Raw genomic sequence first — 20,118 nt, 5'->3', positions numbered from 1 at the left:
CCTCAGATGGGGGAGGAGAAGTGAAGGCCATCTCTTAGTCCGTGCCATCTTGAAGATGGGAGGGGGGCCTACTCCAATCAGGAAGAGGTCTATGCCCCCCTCCCACTGGAGGGTAGCATACTAAAGTCTGTAGACACCCCAGGGAATCAACCTGCACACCCCTGTAAAGCCCCTAAATCTAGAATTCAGGAGCACCCCAGAACCTTGCCTCTTCAGATCTAACAGGATAAGAAGGACCAAAGAGTCTGCTTTGGCCCCAGCCCTACCAGCCTGTATCCTGCTCTGAAACCCCAGCAAGCTGAACCTGGCTTGTCCTGCAGCCAGCAGCCTCCAAGAAACTCTGGGACCTGCCCATCCTTACTTAAGAACTCTGATCTCCCGTGTACACCAGATTTGTCAAACACCAACCCAAATCAGGACTCCAGATCCAGCCTGATCCGTAAGTTCTCACCACTCTTCACCCGACGTCCACAGCCCAAGTTTGAGTGGTCATACGCCCCAGCGAGGTCCCCCCGGCATTCCTGACCCGTGTTCCAGCATTGGACGACCTCCACTACCTTCGCCACGACTCCTGCAGCCTCATCTTGAAGGGAATCCATGAATGGAACGGGTGTGAACAACCTGACATGAAAGAACACCCCTGCACACGCACCTCCGAAGAACTGAGGAGCCCAACCGACAGTGTCCTGGAGCCAAGTAACTCTCAAACTTCATCCTCTAGTTGTTGGTTTCCTTCGTCCAGTCATCTGGCTCCAGCCTGCAGTCCTATTCCATGACCGACATTCTAAATAGGAAAGCATTGGGCTACCAACTTCACCTAAGCACCCCGCACCCGGCCGCCCCTGTGCCAGAGGTGATGTGAACTCTGTGCCAACCTGGGGACCACCCCCTTTGCCCATACCTTATCTCCAGGAACTTGACTCCCAAGGCACAATGGCCTGCCCATGAGCAGCTCCCAACCGAGGTGCCCCCAGCTACATTGGCTAACAGTGGCACCCGGCCGCCCTAGTGTCACTGGTGGTGCCACTTGGGTGCCAACCAGAACCTTGGTTCTACCCCCAAAACTTCCATCCTAAAACTGTTTGCTTACCTGTAAACTTAACACTTCGTTTTTCTCCATGAGTCTGCATGGTGGGTTTTCTCTGCAAAATCTTGTGCTGAAGTGTCTTGTACTGCAACAAAAATAACTTAGTGCCTTCACAAGAGTTGATCTATTTATAAAGGTCCTGTGTTGCTTAAACTGTGTTAGGAGTGTGTTTTATGCCTGTAAGAAAGTGGTTCTATATATACTGGACCAAAGTACGGTCCAGTGTGTACAGAGTCCACAGTCCCCAGAGGTTTGGCAGAGGCTAAAGTTATATATAACCTTACTCTCTAAAGTGGTAGCCTGGTCGAGCAGTAAGGCAGTATCAGAAGACAGTGTAAAGCATTTGTTGTGCACACTCAGTCAGCAAATGGTCTCACACACACAAGAACTGAACTCTAGGCTAATTGTTTTATATCAAAATATATAGTAGTTTTATTTTAGAACTGATAAGGTATCAAAATATACTATCAGAATGAATTACTTTAGTTTAATTACTTTGCAAATAGGCAAAAGACTTAAGTACAGTAGTTACAGTTGGTGCAATTGGCAACACAATTTCAAACAATGCAACATTGAGCTCAATGGGAATTTCTAGTTAAATGCAATTAGATACTTTATGGATTATTTTTCTAACCACAGGACTGGATCTAGATTCAGTCCTGGGACATCTCCTATAAAGAGTTGAGTAAAAGCGTTTTGGTTACAATAGGGATTTTTAAGGAATATTATTGTATTATAAAAGTTGACACTTAGAAACTTTTTCACATAGAATCACCAATGTTATCCTATGGGAGGAAATTCACTTAGCAAGTAATTAGTGTTATTGTTACTTTTTCTTATTCAGTGGTGGATCCTGGATCCAGCACTGGTGCATCTCCTGTAAACAGTTAAAAGAATGTGTTTAAGTCATACAGGCGATTTTCAAGGAATATTTGTAGTTTGTGGAAATCGACACTTAGAAACTTTTCTGGTGAAAACCAGACAATGGATTCCTATGGAAGGAAATACAAGTTACTGGTAAGAACGGTTAAAATTACTTTTCAGGGTCAGTGCTGGGCTAAAAGATGCAGCACTGGGTTCTCTCCTGATAACAGGTGAGTAAATCAAAATTTCTTGTTCAGCTGATTTTAGATGAATATTTTAAAGTTTCAACACTCCACACTTAGAAGAATTTCCAAGTGAAACCAGTCAACGTTACCCTATGGAAGAAAAGTGAGTTATCGGCTTTTGGGTAAGTTCTCCACTGGCAGAGTTAAGGTTCTGGGCACAGACTCAGGGGTCTCCCAGGGTCAGGTAGATATAGTTGTTACACCCTCAGCGGCACAAGGGCAGCCGGGTGCAGAGGTAGTTAGGCCCAATGTTATCCAATGAGAGGCAGGGGCCCTGCGGTTGGTGGCTGCTGGCAAGCAGGCCACACGGCTGTGGGAGCTGGGCTCCTGGTCACTTTTTTTTTTTTTTGCAGAGTTTTATATAGCGCGAACTAGAACCGAACCGAATCAGTTATCAGAGCGCTTTACATAGCACCAGTTACGTTACATGAGGACACACTTTCATTTTAGGCACGGGGAGATTAAGTGATTTGCCAAGAATCACAGGGGGATTTTTGGCGTCGTTACCGAGACTCGTACCCAGATCCCCAGGTCCGAGGTCGAGCGCCTTAGCCGTTAGGCCAACCCCTCTCCCCTTGTTCAGAGCAAAGGGGGAAGTAGATGAGAACAAATGTTACACTGCCATGGCAACTCGGGCGGCTGGGTGCAGGGTGCTTTTGAGCCGTAGGGTGCTCAATGTTAATCATTGAAGATCCTGGAAGGTGAAAAAAGGCTGCAGGCTCGGGACGGAGATTCTACAGGAGCGGCAACACTTCAAGGGGTAAGTTGGGATCTTGGAGGATAGGTAGACACCCAGGAGTTGGGCACAGGGGGATGGGGGGCACCGGGTGCAGGGGTGTCTTTGGACGTTGGGAAATCTTACCCTCTGCTGGTCGCGGTTGGAGGAGTCTCCTGTTGTGAGACTGCAGGCATCGTCGGGGTCGTCGAGCAGGGTCCTTGGGCACTGGATTTCAGGTCAGAATCGCTGAGGGGACGTCCTCAGGGTCTTTGTCCACACGGGCACAGGCCGGGCTCAGCGGGTGCAGAGTGGGCTGGATTCACGGTTCCTGGCTGGCACCAGGGGTGTTGCGGTTTGAGCAGAAACACTGCTCATGGGAGTCCCAGTCTTTAAGAGGTTCAAGGCAGGCAAGTCCTTCTGGGTTTTCAAGGTTGCTGTCCGCAGAAGATGCCGGGATTTATCAGGAGCAGGTTCAAGGATCAACAGGCCTGTGGGGCAGGGGCCAAGTCAGTTGGTTTAGTCCTCTTGTTAGCAGTTGCACATCAGGTCGTCTTCTTCTTGATCTTCTTTCGTGTTTTCAAATCGGGATCTGAGGAAGGAAGGTTCAGGGTACCCCTAAATACTAAATTTAGGGGCGTTACAGGTAGGGGTAGGGCAGGGACCAATAGGTCCCTGTCCTGGAGTGAGTACACCCCCTATCCTGCTCCTCTCCTGTGGGAGGTGGGGCAGGAGCCTATCTTTGATTGGGCAGGGTACCCCATCCTCAAGATGGCCGGAGTTGTGCTTCACCTCGCCTCTCCCACCTGAGGGGTGGAGTTGGCACAGGCTGGCACAACCCCTTTCATCACGTAGGGTTTCCCGCCGTCTTCGCGCCAGAGTGGGGGTCAGAACCAGTGGGGGCCAGTTGCTGGGTACAGCAAATGGTCTGGAGAAGCTCACAAAGGCGGCATGCCTTTGTAGCTTCCCCTACCCATCCTGCGGGAGGAGACCTAGCACCTCGCCCAGGACGTGCATTGTTGCAGGCCCAGGAGAGCGAATGGATCTCTACCCAGGGGTCCAGCAACATGTCTGCTGTGTGGCAGCCTAGGCAGCCTCTCAGACAAGACGTGGATAGTAGGTTAGGTTCAGGGGTCAACTCTAAATTGCCCTCTGTCGTGCATTTGGCATTAAATCCCACACTGGCATCAGTGTGGGTTTAATGTACTGAGAAGTGTGATACCAAACTTCTCAGTCTTCAGTGAAGCCATCGTGGTGCTGTGGAGTTCGTAACGACATCCTCCCAGCGCCATATACTCTTAATGGCAGCGCTGCTCTTACAGTGCCCAGGAATGGCCCTGGGTACTGTAGGGGCATAGGGCTCATGCACCTGTGCCCAAACCACTGGCACAGTGCACTCAGCTAGAGGCGTGACTGAGGGATGCCAGGGCAGAGTGGTTGTGGGCATGGCACACAGGGATGTGTGCCATGTCGACTCTTTGTTTAGTTCTGCATCAAGACACTCAGCCTGCAAAGGCACTGTGTGTGTGTCAGGGAACAGGGCACCTAAGGGTGGAACAATAAGTGCTGCAGCCCTTAGGGGTCGTCTTTGGTCACAACGCCCTGGGTACCAAGGGTACCATTTACAAGGAGCTGGCTTGTGGCCAGAGATGCCAATTGGGCTTAAGCTTCAATACAGTTTTAGCTGGCCTGTTGATACTTGAGCCTGCTCCTGCTAAATCCCGGCGTCTCCTGCGGACAGCAACCTCGAGAATCCCGGAGGACCTGCCTGCCTAGACCCTCTTGGAGACTGGGACTCCCATGAGCAGCGCTTTTGCTCAACAGCAACACCCCTGGTGCCAGCCAGGAACCGCGAATCCAGCACACTCTGCACCCGCCGAGCCCGTCCTGTGCCCGTGTGGACAAAGACCCCGAGGACGTCCCCATGGTGATTCTGACCTGGAATCCAGTGCCCAAGGACCCTCCTCAATGACCCAGAGGACGCCTGCAGACTCAGAACCAGGAACCCCTCCTACCGCGACCAGCAGAGAGTAAGATTTCCCGACGTCCAAAGACACCCCTGCACCCGGCGCCCCTCGACCTCCTGTGCCCAACTCCGGGGTGCCTACCTATCCTCCAAGATCCCAACTTACCCCTCGAAGTGTTGGTCGCTCCAGAAGATCCTCCGTCCCTGAGCCTGCAGCCTTTGTTCTGTTTTCAAGATCTCCATTGACTAACATTGAGCGCCCGACGGCTCAAAAGCAGCCTGCAACCAGCCGCCAGAGTGCCCCAGGCAGTGTAACCTTTGTCCTATTCTACTTCCCCATTTGCCCTGAGCAAGTGACCAGGAGCTCAGCTCCCAAAGCCGCGTGGCCTGCTAGCCAGCAGCCACCAACCGAATGCCCCCTGCTCCTCATTGGATAACATTGGGCCAACCTCTGCACCCGGCTGCCCCTGTGCCGCTGAGGGTGTACCAACTGTACCTACCTGACCCTGGGAGACCCCTGTGTATATGCCCAGAACCGTAACTCTGCCAGTCGAGTACTTACCTAGAAGCCAATAACTCACTTTTCTTCCATAGGCTAACATTGACTGGTTTCACTTGGAAATTCTTCTAAGTGTGGAGTTTTGAAACTTTAAAATATTCATCTAAAAATCAGCTGAACAACGAATTCCGATTTACTCACCTGTTATCAGGAGAGAACCCAGTGCTGCATCTTTTAGCACAGCACTGACCCTGAAAAGTAATTTTAACCGTACTTACCAGCAACTTGTATTTCCTTCCATAGGAATCCATTGTCTGGTTTTCACCAGAGAAGTTTCTAAGTGTCGATTTCCACAAACTACAAATATTCCTTAAAAATCGCGTGTATGACTTAAACGCATTCTATCAATTGTTTACAGGAGATGCACCAGTGCTGGATCCAGGATCCACCACTGAGAAAGAAAAAGTAACCATAACACTGCTTACCTTCTAAGTGAATTTCCTCCCATAGGACAACATTGGTGATTCTATGTGAAAAAGTTTCTAAGTGTCAACTTTTAACATACAATAATATTCTTTAAAAATCACTACGGTAACCAAAACGCTTTTACTCAACAGTTTACAGGAGATGCCCCAGGACTGAATCTAGGATCCAGCCCCGTGGTTAGAAAAGTAATCCATAAAGTAACTAGTTTCTTACCTGTCGGTGTAGTTTTGCAGCTTGAAGATCTTTCTGGATTCACTATGCTGTGCATTATTCCGCGGTCTAGTAGTTGGGTCCGGAATCGTAGCCTTTTTTTTTTTTCGTAGCCCAGGTGGGCGTCGACGTCCCACCTTTTGGTGTCCTTCCTGTGACACTGGCATGCTTTTCCCGTTTGTGTTTTGCTTCCGAATAGTATGGCAAAGTTTGAATATTTGTTTCACCGCTTTTTCCTTCAAGTATGTTCAAGTCTTTGCCCCGTTTTTACCACCTCTTAATCCAGTCTCATCTTTCTGGCGGAGGTGGGTGGGTTCGCTAGTGAATCCAGAAAGATCTTCAAGCTGCAAAACTACACCGACAGGTAAGAAACTATTCGTTTTGCAGCGTGAATCTTTCTGGATTCACTATGCTGTGCATCGACTTTGTAGCAATTTGTCATCATTGTGGCGGCTGGATGGATGATGAGCTTTGATTTTTTAATATGTGCTGAAGCACCTTCTGTCCTACTTGTGCTTCTTTGTTCATTTGTATGTCCACACAGTAATGTTTTGTGAACGTGTGCACTGAAGCCCATGTTGCCGCAAGGCATATGTCCTGAATGGGAGTGTTAGCCAGGAAGGCTATTGTTGCTCCCTTTTTCCTGGTTGAATGGGCCAGTGGCCCCTCTGCCAGTTCTTGCCCAGCTTGTTTGTGGCAGAATTGTATTGCCGGCGCGATCCATCGTGCAATTGTCCCCTTAGTAACTGCTTTTCCCATGAAACTGTCTGCGAATGACACAGAAAATTGTTTTGTTTTTCTGTGATCTTTAGTTCTCTCTATGTAGTGCATGACAGCTCATCTGGCGTCCAGAGTGTGCAGTGCCCTTTCTGCGTTTGTCGTTGGTTTTTGGAAGAAACTAGGTATTTGAATAGTTTGGTTGATGTGGAACTTAGACACCACCTTTGGCATAAAGTGTAGGTCCGTTCTCATCACCACCCTATCGTTGTGAATTTGTATGTAGGGTTCTTGTAGTGTTAACGCCTGTAGCTCGCTCACCCTGTGCAGCGAGGGGATTGCCACCAGGAAAGCGGTCTTCAAGGTTAGCATTTGTAGGGAGGCCTTATGGATCGGTTCAAAGGGCGCTTTCATGAGTTCCGTCAGTACTAGGTTGAGGTTCCACGTTGGTGCTGGTAACCTCTTTGGCAGTGCGATCCTTTTTGCCCCTTCCAAGAATCTTTTTACAATTTGTGAAGTAAAAAAGTGTTTCCCTGTCTCTCCTCTAGTGTAAGCGACTATGGCTGCCAGGTGTACCCTTAGCGAGGATGAGCTCAGATTAGCCTCTAGCAGGTGCATGAGGTATTTAAGCACTGTTGAGTCTCTTGTCATCTTGTTGTGCAGCTTTTCCTTTCTGCACCATAGTGTGAACCTCTTCCATTTGGCCACGTAGCACTTCTGCGTGCTAGGTCTTCTTGCCTCTCGAAGTACCTTAAGGGTGCTCTCAGGTAATTTAAGGTGTGCGAATTCAATGTCCTCAGGAGCCAGGCTGCCAGGCTGAGGCTTTCTGGTTCTGGATGCAACACCTCTCCGTTTTGCATGGAGAGTAGGTCTTTCCTTCTCCCAAATCTGTGTGGTGCACTCTGTGTCATCTCCATAATCTGCGAGTACCAGGTCTGCCTGGCCCACTGTGGTGCCACCAGTATCAGGGTCATGTTGCTCGTTCCGCACTTGCTGAGTACCTTGTGTATCAGGGGGATCGGCGGAAAAGCGTAAGCAAATGTCTTTGAACAGTTTATCCATAGGGCATTCCCTAGTGACCCTTCCCCTGGTTGCCTGGATGCGAAGTGCTGGCATTTTGCATTCTGGCGTGTTGCAAACAGGTCTATTGATGGTGTTCCCCACCTGCCGAACAGCCTCTTTGTTTCCTGTGCATTGAGCTCCCATAAGTGTGAAGCCGATGTCTGTCTGCTGAGCCAGTCCGCTTCCACGTTGTCCTTCCCTGGCAGATGAATCGCCAGTAGATCTATTTTTAGTGGGATGGCCCATTTCCATATTTCCTGCGCTAGTTCTGACAGCGGGGCTGATTGTGTTCCTCCCTGCTTGTTTATGTAGAACATCGCTGTTGTGTTGTCTGTCTGGATCAACACTGTTTGGTTGTACAGCTTCATCTGGAATGCCTTTAGTGCGAGGAACACGGTCTTTAGTTCCAGGTAATTGATGTGTTTGACCGCATCAGCTGGTGTCCACAGACAGTTTTTTCATGTGTGCTCCCCATCCCTTCTGGGATGCGTCTGTGGTGATGGTCACAGTTGGTGTTGGTGGTGTTAGAGGCTTCCCTTTTGTTATGTTTCCTTTGTTCCACCATGATATCTCCTCGTGCACTGCATGCATTACAACCACTAGATCTTCCCAACAACCTGTAGCTGGTGACCATTGGTCCTGTAGCCACTCCTGGAGTGGCCTCATGTGGAGTCGTACATTCGGCACTATGTGTATGCATGAGGCCATCATGCCCATCATCTTGCTCCCCGTCCTCACTGTCAGAGGACACCCCTTCTGGTAGAGGCGCGCCTCCTTCACCAGTGCCAGCGTTCTCTTCTCGCTGGGGAACACCTTCTCCTGTACGGTGTTGATCTGCGCACCCAGGAAAAATTTCACTTGTTCTGGGTTCATTGAGGATTTTCTCCAGTGGATGGAGAAACCTAGGGCCATTAGTGTATCTGTCACTTGACGTGCGTGCCTTTTGCATGTCTTGTATGATCTTGCCTTTACTAGCCAGTCATCCAGGTAAGGGTATACGTGGATCCCTTCCCTCCTCAAGTGTGCTGCGACTGCTGCAAGGCACTTTGTAAATGCTCTTGGTGCTGATTTTAGTCCGAATGCCAGTGCCATGAATTGATAGTGATTTGTGTTGATGACAAATCTTAGCAGATGTTTGTGTCGCCTGTTCATTGGGATGTGCAGGGTGGGCATCTTTGAGGTCTATGGTGACCATGAAGTCCCCACCTTGTATCTGTGGAAAGAGCTCCTGCAGGGACGTCATTTTGAATTTTGGGGTTTTTATGTATTTGTTGAGGAACCTTAGGTCCAGGATGGGTCTCATTGTTTCATCCACCTTTGGTACCAGGAAGTACGTGGAGTACACCCCCTTGTTCCTCTCTATGGGAGGTACAGGCTCGATAGCCTCCTTCAACAGGAGTTCTTGTGCTTCCCTTTGAAGTAGCTCTAGTTCCTTCTTTGCTAGTGCTCTTTCTTTTTGGTTTTCTGTTTGGGGGTGTTTTTACCAACTCTATGCAGTATCCGTACTGTATGGTGTTGAGAATCCATCTGTCTGTAGTTATTTTCTTCCACTCCTGGAAGAAACGGTTCAATCTTCCTCCCACCGGTGTTACGTGCTCTTGCATGTGTAGTCCGAGCCACTCGTCTTTGTTGTATGTGTGCTCCACCCGTGGAGTTGTTGAGAGGGTGTGCACTAGTAGTGAGGCAGTCACTTGGAGGTGGGTTGTTGTCCACCTCTTCTGTTGTTTACACGGCCATTCCCCTTCCCGCGAAAGGACTGGCCCCTCTGTTGGTATTGCCATTGTTGTTTTTGCTGGCCCCGTTGCGTCTGAGTGTCGCCCTGGTGTGACTGGTGGAAGGTCTAATGATGGAGTCTGCAGTGACCGTTCCCTGGATGTAGGGTGGGTCCTTGGGGGAGTGCTTGTACTTCTTCTCCGTCCTGGGTGTGACGGGTTTACAAGTCGCAGGCTCTTTGAAGGCCTCTCTCCCTTGCCCTTTAATGCTTTCGAGCATTGGCAGGTAGTGGCTCCTAGTTTGTATTGGGAGCAGTCTTTCCACGAGGCAAGCCGCTTTCGGCTGTTCCTCCTCTAGTTTTACTTTGAACGCTGCTGCTGCGTTCTTGACGACTTCATTGTAAAGTCCAATGTCGTCGGGCGGCGAGGGCCTCGCTGGATATGTGTCCACTCCCTCTTCTGGACTCTCGGCTTCGAGGTCCTGCCACTCTAGGTCCTGTGTGTCCGAGTATGACGAGCCCTGAAAGGTCCTCTGGTCGTCATCTTCCTCCTCCTCGTAGTAGGGGATATCTTCATCTCGATATTCCAGATCTTCCTGGCTTTCCGACGGTCTTTTGACCTCGAACTCCTCTTCTTCCTCGACGAACTCGACCACCGGTAGCTTTGGCTTCGACGGGATTGTATACGCTTTCACCCTTTCGTCAAAATTATTCTTTCGCTGCAGGATGTTCTCCATCTCTGCCTCGAGTCTGCTCTTCTTTCTTTCCATCTCGGCCGCCTGTACGGTGTCGATTGGTTGTGCCGGTCTCTTCGTCTGGCTTGATGGCCCCGAGACGGGTTTCGGCGTCGAGATGGGTTTCGGCGCCGCGACTGGTCTTGCGTCCTCCGTCGACGTCGAAGAGGTCTTCGGCGTCGAGCGTTCCTTTTCGTGGACGCTTTTCGACGACCTTTGGTGGTCGCCGCCCTTCGGCGCCTGGGAGTCCTTCTGTGAGGATCTGCTGGCCCTGGGTGTTGCTGCGGAAGACGGAGCTTTCGGCGTCAGCGCTTTCGGGGTCTTGCCCTCGTTTTTTCGAGAGTCTTTCGGGCCTTTTTGGGGCGTCGAGTCTCCTACCTTTTCTGGAGTCTTCGTATTATCGGTCTCTACGACCATGTAGCCGTCGTCTTCTTCGGCGACGTAATCCTCCTCGTCGGTCGATAGTCCCAGGTCTCGAAGGGACGGAGGTTGGCGCTTGCCCTGCATGGCGAAGTTAGCTATTCTTTGCCTCTTTCTCACTCGAAGGGTCTTTGGCGTGAAGGCAGAGCAGGCGTTTCAGTCCCTGCTTTCGTGGTCGACTGGCAGGCAGAGGTTGCAAACTGGGTGCTTGTCTTTCTGCGCGTACTTGTAGTGGCAGTTCCGGCAGAATTTGAATGGTGTGTTGTCCATCTCTTGCGTTCAGGGGGCCCCCTGATTGCGCATTCTCTTCTGGACGTCGAAGTTCCTCGAAGATCTTCTTCCTTCGTCGTCCCCTTCGATGCTGTAGTCTCACTTTGTCTTCTTAAGTCTTTTCTTCCCAAAAACTTGGTTCTTGGCTTCTCTTTTCTCCAAATCTCTGGAGCCCTCTCGGGAACGATCCAGACCCAACGGCAGAAAAAAGAATCTGAAGATGGCGCCCAAGAGTGGGAGCTTCCACAGGAAGCATGCCGAGGTCACAGGAAGGACACCAAAAGGTGGGACGTCTATGCCCACCTGGGCTACGGGGGGGGGGGGGGTAGGGGGGTAAACTAAGAAAAGACTACGATTCCAGACCCAACCACTAGACCGCGGAATAATGCACAGCATAGTGAATCCAGAAAGATTCACGCTGCAAAACTAATTGCATTTAACTAGAAATTCCCATTGAGCTCAATGTTGCATTGTGTTTGAAATTATGTTGCCCATTGCAACAACTGTAACTACTGTACTTAAAAGTCTATTGCCTATTTGAAAAGTATTTAAACTAAAGTAACTCATTCTGAGAAAGTATATTGTGATACCTTGTTGGTTCTAAAATAAAACAACTATATAGTTTGATACAAAACAATTGGCCTAGAGTTCAGTTCTTGAGTGTGGCCTAGAGTTCAGTTCTTGAGTGTGTGAGACCATTTGCTGACTGAATGTGTACAACAAATGCTTTACACTGTCCTCTGATACTGCCTTACTGCTCGACTAAGCTACCACTTTCGAGAGTAAGGTTATATCTAACTTTAGCCTCTGCAAAACCTCTGGGGACTGTGGAATCTGTACACACTGTACCTTACTTTGATCCAGTATATACAGAGCCACTTTCTTACATAGCTTCCCACACCTACTCTTCAAAAGTGCTTTAACACCTTCACCGCGGGGCTAATTCCACCGCGGCCCTGGGTGGGAGTGTGGCGCACGCGCAGCGCCGCGGTGCTCGTTACAAGCTCAGCTCGTCACGCTGCACGGCGGCGCTGTGCTTATGACCCACGCCCATTTGTTAGCACGCTGAGCACCGCAGGAGAATTAGCCCCACGTGTAAGCGCCGCGCATGTCATGACGAGCTCAGCTCGTCATGAGCACAGCGCAACCATGCCTCATGATGAGCTGAGCTCGTCATGAGCACGGAAGGGGTTAAAAAAATAAACTACAACAGGAAGATTGTTTTGCTTTCTGTTAGGTAACGGAGCAGCTCTGCAGAATGCAAACCCTCCACTTCAAAACTACATTTTGAAAATCTCTACTCCACCTTAAACTAGTGTGCAAGGTACCATGCATGTAAAGCAACTGAAGTACAGTGTGAGACATCTAAGAAAATGGCCCATAAAGAAGAAAAGGCATACATTGGAGTAAGCATCACATTACATCAGTGCAATGCATCACCAATAAAGGACTTACCAGTTGTAATCAAACCAGGAAGCATAACTTGGAATTATTATATGGTTTGTCTGTTCTGTTACATTATCTTCCCCCGAATCAACTGATCTGCTTTGATCGCCCTTGTTAGGGTCCTCATCCTCCTACAAATACAAAGTGTTCACCATTAGCATTAAACTCTGGGTCATGGCACTGTTGAGCTAAAATCTAAGAATTGCAAATGCCAGAAACGAAAAAAAGATATTTGGGTGTATCTCTCCGTTGTGATGAACTTCATTAAAGACAAACACTGAATATTGTAGCCAGTGCAAAGAATGGTAAAACAATAACTCTTTTGACTTCATTAGTCAAATAAAACATGTAGTCAATTATGCACAGCCAGCACCAGGTAATAGGACTTTCACTAAAACATGATATTTTAAGCAAATGAGAAAGCCATCTGGCTATAAATCTTGCATAATAAAATAATGCTCACCCAGGTTTATTAAGACACCACCACTCAACAATTTAGCATGGTTAATTACGATTACAAACCCAATGCTCTACCTTCACAGTCCCAGGAATGACCAGGCAAAACCAGAAACACATTCCTTGACCATATAGACTGTGGTTTGTGCAGGTACACGCACCCATGTAGAAACACATCCCACTGCCATCTAGGTCCATACTAATGGCAGATGTGTACTACAGAAATGGCCAAACTTTGTGGAGTTGGCATAATTAAGACAATGCTGTGGGCCTGCCCTAGGCAGAGGGTGGAGCGCTCAGTAATGGGAGTTCCTTTGGGTCCCCAGACCTTCCCACTACCCTCCCCATCCTGTTATTACTCGTGTTATTGTCAAAATGTTATGGGGTCCTGCTTCGTCTGAGGTGTTCTACCCTCAGAACAAGTTTTCTGTTAAGGTTGTATTATTGTTAATATGCCTAGATGTCTTTCACGCCCCCAAACATATCTGGACTTCTATAGGGCGCACTAGCTGCCGCTACTTGGTATATTTGGGCAATGTCGATACATGGGATGCTATGTAGCATTGTTCCGTGTAGTTTGTTTTTCGATGCCTGCCATGTTACTTTTCATTATAACAAGATAACAGTCAGGTTTCCTTTTGTGGAGATGGTCCATATATGAAAATGCAATAAAGACATTTAAAAATAAAATCAAGATTAGACAGTACTAGATTGAAGCAGTTTGTAACGGGTAGAATTCTACGTAAGGAAACACTCAACTTTGTAAACTTAGCATGTAAAAGCTTGCTTTCGCAACTCGATTTACTTAAAGTCAAAAGATTTGTTTACATGAGCAAGCCCAGATTACTCACTTGAAGTGAGGAGGTAGGCCAAGCTCATTTGGCAACATAGTGGAAGGGTGGTCGGTAGACCATTTACAACATGCTGGTATCTTTACTTTAAGGAGAAATGTTCGCAACCAGGTATCAAATACTAGGAGTCGTTGGCTGATAGTGGATGAATCCAAAGCGAAAGCTTTGACGACTTAATATAATGTGTCTCATCAGCACAACTGAAGCATTAGAGAATGAAAGGGTAGATCAGCTAGTAGTGGTCACAGGTAAATTAAAAAGTAGAATTGTGACAGTGCATCACTGAGGAGCTGCTGCCATTGAGGCAAAAGGTTCTTAGCAGAAGGGAAATAGACAGAATGTGGAATAATATAGTCATGAAGGGTGTAATAAGGCATAGAACGCACACTTAAATACCCTTAGATTTTTTTTCAAAACAAATTTTATTTATGCTGACGGATACATATGGCCCCTCAGGCCTAGTTCATGCATATACAGGTCAATGTACATATGTAGGGCAGTAAAATCTATGTCAGTATCTATCAAAAAACAAATAACATTCAATAAAACAACAACATGTGCCATGTCCCTACTATGCTCCCCAGCTTTTACCCTCCCGCAACCTATTGTCCCCAATGCAAATAAATCGTTCAGTAGTTTACAAGCCGGGATCCCCATCTACATTCATTCTCTACAAATAATACCACAGGGGTCAGTGACTCCAAATGAAGCCACGGTAATCTGCCCATCGCTGCTAGATCTTGAGGTGTTTCTGTGGGCCTCCCCTTGTTTTGAATATGGGCAGTTCCAGGCCCATGCAAAAGTCCATACCTTATTTCAATACACCTAGCATAGGGGGAGATGTAGTCTGGCTATATCCCTTTTCTCCAGGGTAAGGCTCAAGAAACCATAGGTGTTGTTTATACCTGTTGCCCCCAATTGCGTCTGTGGAGTGTAAAAAAGGATATTTACTTACCCAGTAAGCATCTGTTCTTGGCATTTAGAGCTGTAGAGCCACATGCTGTGCATAGCTCACCAGCTAGTGTTTGGTCTGGATGTTTGCACTTGTTTTTCATCGAAGAAGTATTTCCAGTCATGAGGTAGGTGACTCCTCCTTTCAGGAATATTGCGCATGGACATCGACTCCATTGTTGGATTTTTTTGCCACAAAGGGTGAGAATGGAGTAGTAGTAACAAATAGAGACGTCTGTGCGTATGTATATAAATGAAATAGAGAGCTGCAGCAGCTACAGGTATCCGGGAGGCAGGTGGGCGTATGTGGCTCTACAGCTCTACATGCCAAGAACAGATGCTTACTGGGTAAGTAACAGTATCCGGTCGAGGCATGTGAGCTGTAGATCACATGCTGTGCAAAGATTACATAGCAGTATTCTCCCAAAGCGGTGGCTAACCTGTAGCTGTTGGAGCTGTCCGAAATAGTGTTTTAAGTAATGCTTGACCCACGTTGGCTTTTTGTCTTGCTGACACATCTACACAATAATGTTTAGTAAATGTGTGCGATGTAGACCATGTTGCAGCGTTGCAAATGTCTAAAATAGGAATATTTCCTAAAAAAGCCATATTGGTCCCTAGCTTACGAGTAGAATGTGCCCTAGGGGGTACAGTTAGTTATTTTTGATTTCGCATAGCAAGCTTGAATGCATTTAACAATCCACCTTGCAATACCTGATTTTGAGATAGGATTGCCTTTGTGTGGTGGCGCAAAAACAACTGAGTTGTTTTGTTTTACGAAAAGATTTTGTCCTTTCAGTGTAGTACAAGAGTGCTCATCTAACTTCTAAGGTGTGTATAGCTCTTTCTGCAACTGAATCAGGCTGAGGAAAGAATACGGGTAATTCTACCAACTGATTTATGTGAAATGCACATATGACCTTAGGTAAAAATGTAGGATTAGTACGAATAACTACTTTGTCTTTGTGTAGTTGGAATGGTTCTTGTATAGTTAATGCCTGTAATCAACACACTCTCCTTAATGATGTGATTGCAATGAGGAAAGCTGTTTTCCAAGAGAGGAACTGTAGTTCGCATTTGTGCATGGGCTCAAAGGGTGGACCCATTAACCTTGTAAGGACTACATTAAGATTCCACAATGGAGCTGTGGACGTTTTGGTGGTATGGCTCTTTTTAGTCCTTCCATGGAAGCTTTGCTCACAGGTACTCTAAAATAACGACAAATGCTGTCTATTTTGTAGATATGCAGCAATTGCTGCAAGGAGTAGTCTAATTGAGGTATAAGCCAACGCGGATTGTTGCAAGGGTAACAAATAGCATATGATGTTTTGTATGGAAGCGTCAAGAGGGTTGATGTGATTGTTACCACAGTAGAGAACAAAGCTCTTCCACTTTGCTGCATGGGAGGCCCTTGTAGTAGGTCTTCTAGCTTCCTTAATGATTTTCATACATTCAGGTAGAAGTTTTAAGTAACCAAGCTCTTGGATTTCAGGAGCCAGATTGCGAGGTTCAGATGTATGGGATCTGGATTTCTCCATGGCTCTGTGTGAGGAGACTGGAGGTTAAATGCAGTTTTTGGTGCGGAACCAGGGATAGCTCCAACAGGGTTGTGAATGAAGGTTGACATGCCCATGTGGGAGCTACTAGGATTAGTGCGAGAGATGTTTGCCTGGGCTTCTGAACCACTAAATGGAATGAGTGGAAGAGGCAGAAAAGCGTAGGCGAATATCCCTGACTAGTTCATCCCCAGTGCATTGCCCTTGGATTGCGGGTGTGGGTACCTGGATGCAAAGCTTTGGCATTTTGCATTTTGGTATGTGGCAAACAGGTCTATTTGAGGCACTCCCCAACGTTGAAAGTATGGAAGGAGAGCAGCAGGGTGGAGTTCCCATTCGTGTATTTGCTTTCTCCTCCCTCTGAGGAGATCTGCAATCTGGTTGTTGACTCCTGGGATGTGTTCCGCTAGGAGATAAAGTTTGTTGTGAATGGCCCGCCGCCAAATGTCTTGGGCTAAGTGGGACAGTTGGAGAGTGAATATTTCGAATTCTGGCTGAGCTGGGAAAAGCAAGAGTTTATTTGAGTATCTATTCTGGCTCCTAGGTAGTCCTTTGTATTGGCTGGTTGGAGGTGTGACTTTGGCACATTGATTGTGAACCCTAGTTGATGCAGTAACTGACTTGTCCTGAAAGTGTGCTGCAGAAATTGCTTGTACATGTTGGCTTTGATGAGCCGTCGTCTAAGTACGGGAAGACGTGGATGCTTTGTCTCCTTAGGTGAGCCGCTACTACTGATATACACTTTGTGAAAACTCTGGAGGCGGTCGGGACACCAAATGGGAGTACCCTGAACTGATAGTGTTGACCTGCATCCACAAACCTGGGGAATTTGTGATGAGCAGGGTGAACTGATATATGAAAGTAGGCGTCTTTTAGATTTAGTGGAGAAGCGTGGCTCAGTGGTTAGAGGCGGCAGACCCGGAAGCTGAGATCGACCGTGGACCAGGGTTCGATTCCCCGCCTCGGCGGGTCTCGGACACAAAAATCCCAGACTCGACAATTCTCGCTCCGGTGCCTACTCGACTCATGGGGTCACACTCTGCGACTCTGGGCAATAGCTTGCTTAATCTCCACTACGGCCCCTCGCGGCGGGATGCCTGGCTTTCACCTTGTGGACACCCTGCCAGGGTATCTCACAGGGGAATACCAGGACGGGTTCCCTAAGCAAGCGCTTAGATACCGTGTCGGTGATTTGCGCTATATAAATACATGTACATTTACACATTTACATTTAGAGTAGATAGAAAGTTGCCTTTCTGTAGTAGAGGAAGTACCTGTTGAAGTGTTACCATGTGGACATGGTGTGACTGAATGTACTGGTTGAGTTCTCTAAGATCTAAAATTGGTCTGAAAGAACCATCTTTTTTCGGTATTAGGAAATAAAAGGAGTATACGCCCGACCCGTAATGTTGGGGCAGCACACGCTCTATTGCCCCTTTTAGAAGTAGAGACTGAACCTCTTGTTTGAGGAGGTGTATATGATCTGGTGATAGTTTGTGTGGTTTTGGTGGAATATTTGGAGGTGTGTTGTAAATTACAGGCAGTAACCAGAACGAATATTTTGGAGTACCCAATTGTCTGTTATTGATTGCCAGATTGGTAGAAAATCCGACAGTCTTCCCCTGACACATATTAAGTAGTCGGGGGGGGGGGGGGGGGAGTGAAGATAAGTCACTGCTTTGTGTTGGCGGGAGAGGTGCGTGTGTTTGAACCCCGGCTCCTGCTTTTACCGTTGTTACCCCTGTAACCTCCCCTGAAATAACCCCTAGATGAAGAGGGTTGGTTATTGCCCTTATAGGTGGAGGTGGCTTCTGATGAGGTATTCTTGGAACCTCCTCGGTAAAACGAGCGTCGAAAGAAAGCACGACCCTGGGTGGACTGAAGGGTTCCCATAGATTTGGCTACCTCAGCATCTTCCTTCATTTTTTCAAGTGAAGAATCTACTACTGGGCCAAATAAATGTTCCATGTCAAATGGGGTAATTAATATGGAGGTCTGAACCTCTGGTTTAAAACTAGATATGCAGAGCCAGGCATGCCTCCTTAACAGGACACTAGTGTTTATAGCTCTAGCAGCAATGTCCGCAGCATCTAGAGGACGTCTTATTTGATTGTTAGAAATAAGTTGCCCTTCATCAACCAGATCTTGTGCTTTTGATTTGGATTCCATTTCATCCCAGTGCGCACTGTCGTATCGTGGTAACAGTGCCTGAGTGTTGGAGACGCACCAGAAATTGGCTGCCTGAGAAGTTACCCTTTTTCCAGAAGCATCAATAAATTTTGATTCCTAACCAGGAGGTGGAGTCTCTCCTGTAGTCTGGGAGTTGGCTCTTTTTCTTGCACTGGACACAACCAGGTTGTCTAGTGCCAATTGTCCCCTTATATATACTGGGTCCGATGGTGCTGGCTTGTACTTCTTGTCCACTCTAGGAGTAAGAATACGTGCCCTCTGACAGGGTTATTAAAAATGTCATCTACATGCCTCACCATTCCTTTCAGCATGGGTAGTGTAAGTGATGACTTCTGCGTGGTACTGAGGGTTTCAAAGAGGAAATCTTCTTCTAATAACTCCTTATGCAGCTACACACCATGGTAGTTGGCAGCTCTACCCAGTAACTCAATGTAGCCTACACTATCATCTGGCGGAGAGGGTCTGGTAGGGTACAGATCGGGATCATTGCCTGTGGGCGAACTGGTGTTATAATCGTTCCATGAGTCTTGTAATGGCTGATCATCATCCCTATCTTGACCTTCATCCCATCATCCTGGGCGTCAGCTGTATGTGGTGGTAAATGTTCAGGTGAAAATGATTGAAGCTGAGGGGAAGGTGGAGATGAAGAAAGAATAGGTGGAGGAAGAGAAGGAGGGGAAGGGTTAGTTCCAAAAGATCTCTTCTTTAAACGGATGTGATACTCTTCTTCTGCATCAGCCCTTCTTTTTAGAGTCACTTTAGTAGTGATATGGCCAGTCTGTGGATTAATATACAAAAGCTTTTGTTTCGGATCCTGTTTTTCAATTGGGGCATAGAAACTGGGATTTTTAGTTGTTTTCTGTCCCTCTCTCTGTTTCGGCGATGAAATTTTCGGTGCCAGAGTCGGAACCGTTGATGTCTTCAGATCTGAAGATTGTTTCAGGGCCGAATGGTGGGGGGGTCGATGCCGGATTTATGTTTAGACCACGAAGGTCTGGGCTCCGAGCTAGGTTTGGAGAGAGTCTTTTCGAAGTCAGAAGGCTTTTTAGTAGGCTTCAGTGCCGAGTCAGGGGACTGGGCGTGAAAAGCGTGATCTCGGTGCCAAATGGGGCCGAGAGCGCAGGTTGGACCAGAGCCTTCTTTTAAATTGGAAATGACTCTTGGGACGAGGAGGGAGCTGTACTCCCGGTACGTTGATCATGTGGGATGTCTTCCTCTTGGTCGGAGGCGAATTCTGAGATGGCTCCTGCTGCTCCTCGGTTCCAATGGCCTCGCCGGCCTCTTCGTGGGATTGTTGACCGAAGATGTCCGGAAATGGATCTTGTGTGCTGGCCCTGCATGTCTCCGTCAGGAGCGGAAAGTCTGGCACGCTTCGCAGTCTTGTTCTCTGTGTTAGGGGACAAACACAGATTACACACTTTGTGTAAGTTGGTGCGCGGGTATTTTGCGTGACACAGAGGTCAGAATTTGAAGGGAGTTCGTTCCATCGACTGCAGGTCGATCCGACGGCCTTCCACTAACTTTCCCTTCGAAAGATTAGTTCAAGTAATTACGATATGCGATAGAAAGGGAGACGCTATCAAAAACAATACCGTAGAGGGTGAGCTTCTTGCGCACCGAGGAAAACCAAAGGAACGGTGTTGAACCGGAGCGCAGTGATAGATGTCCAAACCCGATGGCGG

At 47.7% G+C, this 20,118-nt stretch overlaps 1 protein-coding gene across 6 annotated transcripts in view; it reads right to left on the bottom strand.

Moving 5' to 3' along the window:
• Nucleotides 1-20,118, bottom strand: part of SMARCC1 (SWI/SNF related BAF chromatin remodeling complex subunit C1) — an 873,495-nt gene that overhangs the window by 599,626 nt on the left and 253,751 nt on the right. For all 6 annotated transcript variants that reach the window (XM_078662530.1, XM_078662531.1, XM_078662534.1 and 3 more), the window contains exon 14: nt 12,442-12,563. In XM_078662530.1, coding sequence (XP_078518656.1) covers nt 12,442-12,563 — 122 coding nt within the window. The remainder of the gene's footprint in view (nt 1-12,441; nt 12,564-20,118) is intronic.

The sequence above is a fragment of the Lissotriton helveticus genome, chromosome 10 (genome assembly GCF_964261635.1).
Source record: "Lissotriton helveticus chromosome 10, aLisHel1.1, whole genome shotgun sequence".
Lineage (NCBI taxonomy): Eukaryota > Metazoa > Chordata > Amphibia > Caudata > Salamandridae > Lissotriton > Lissotriton helveticus.
This window is presented reverse-complemented; position numbering and strand designations above follow the sequence as displayed.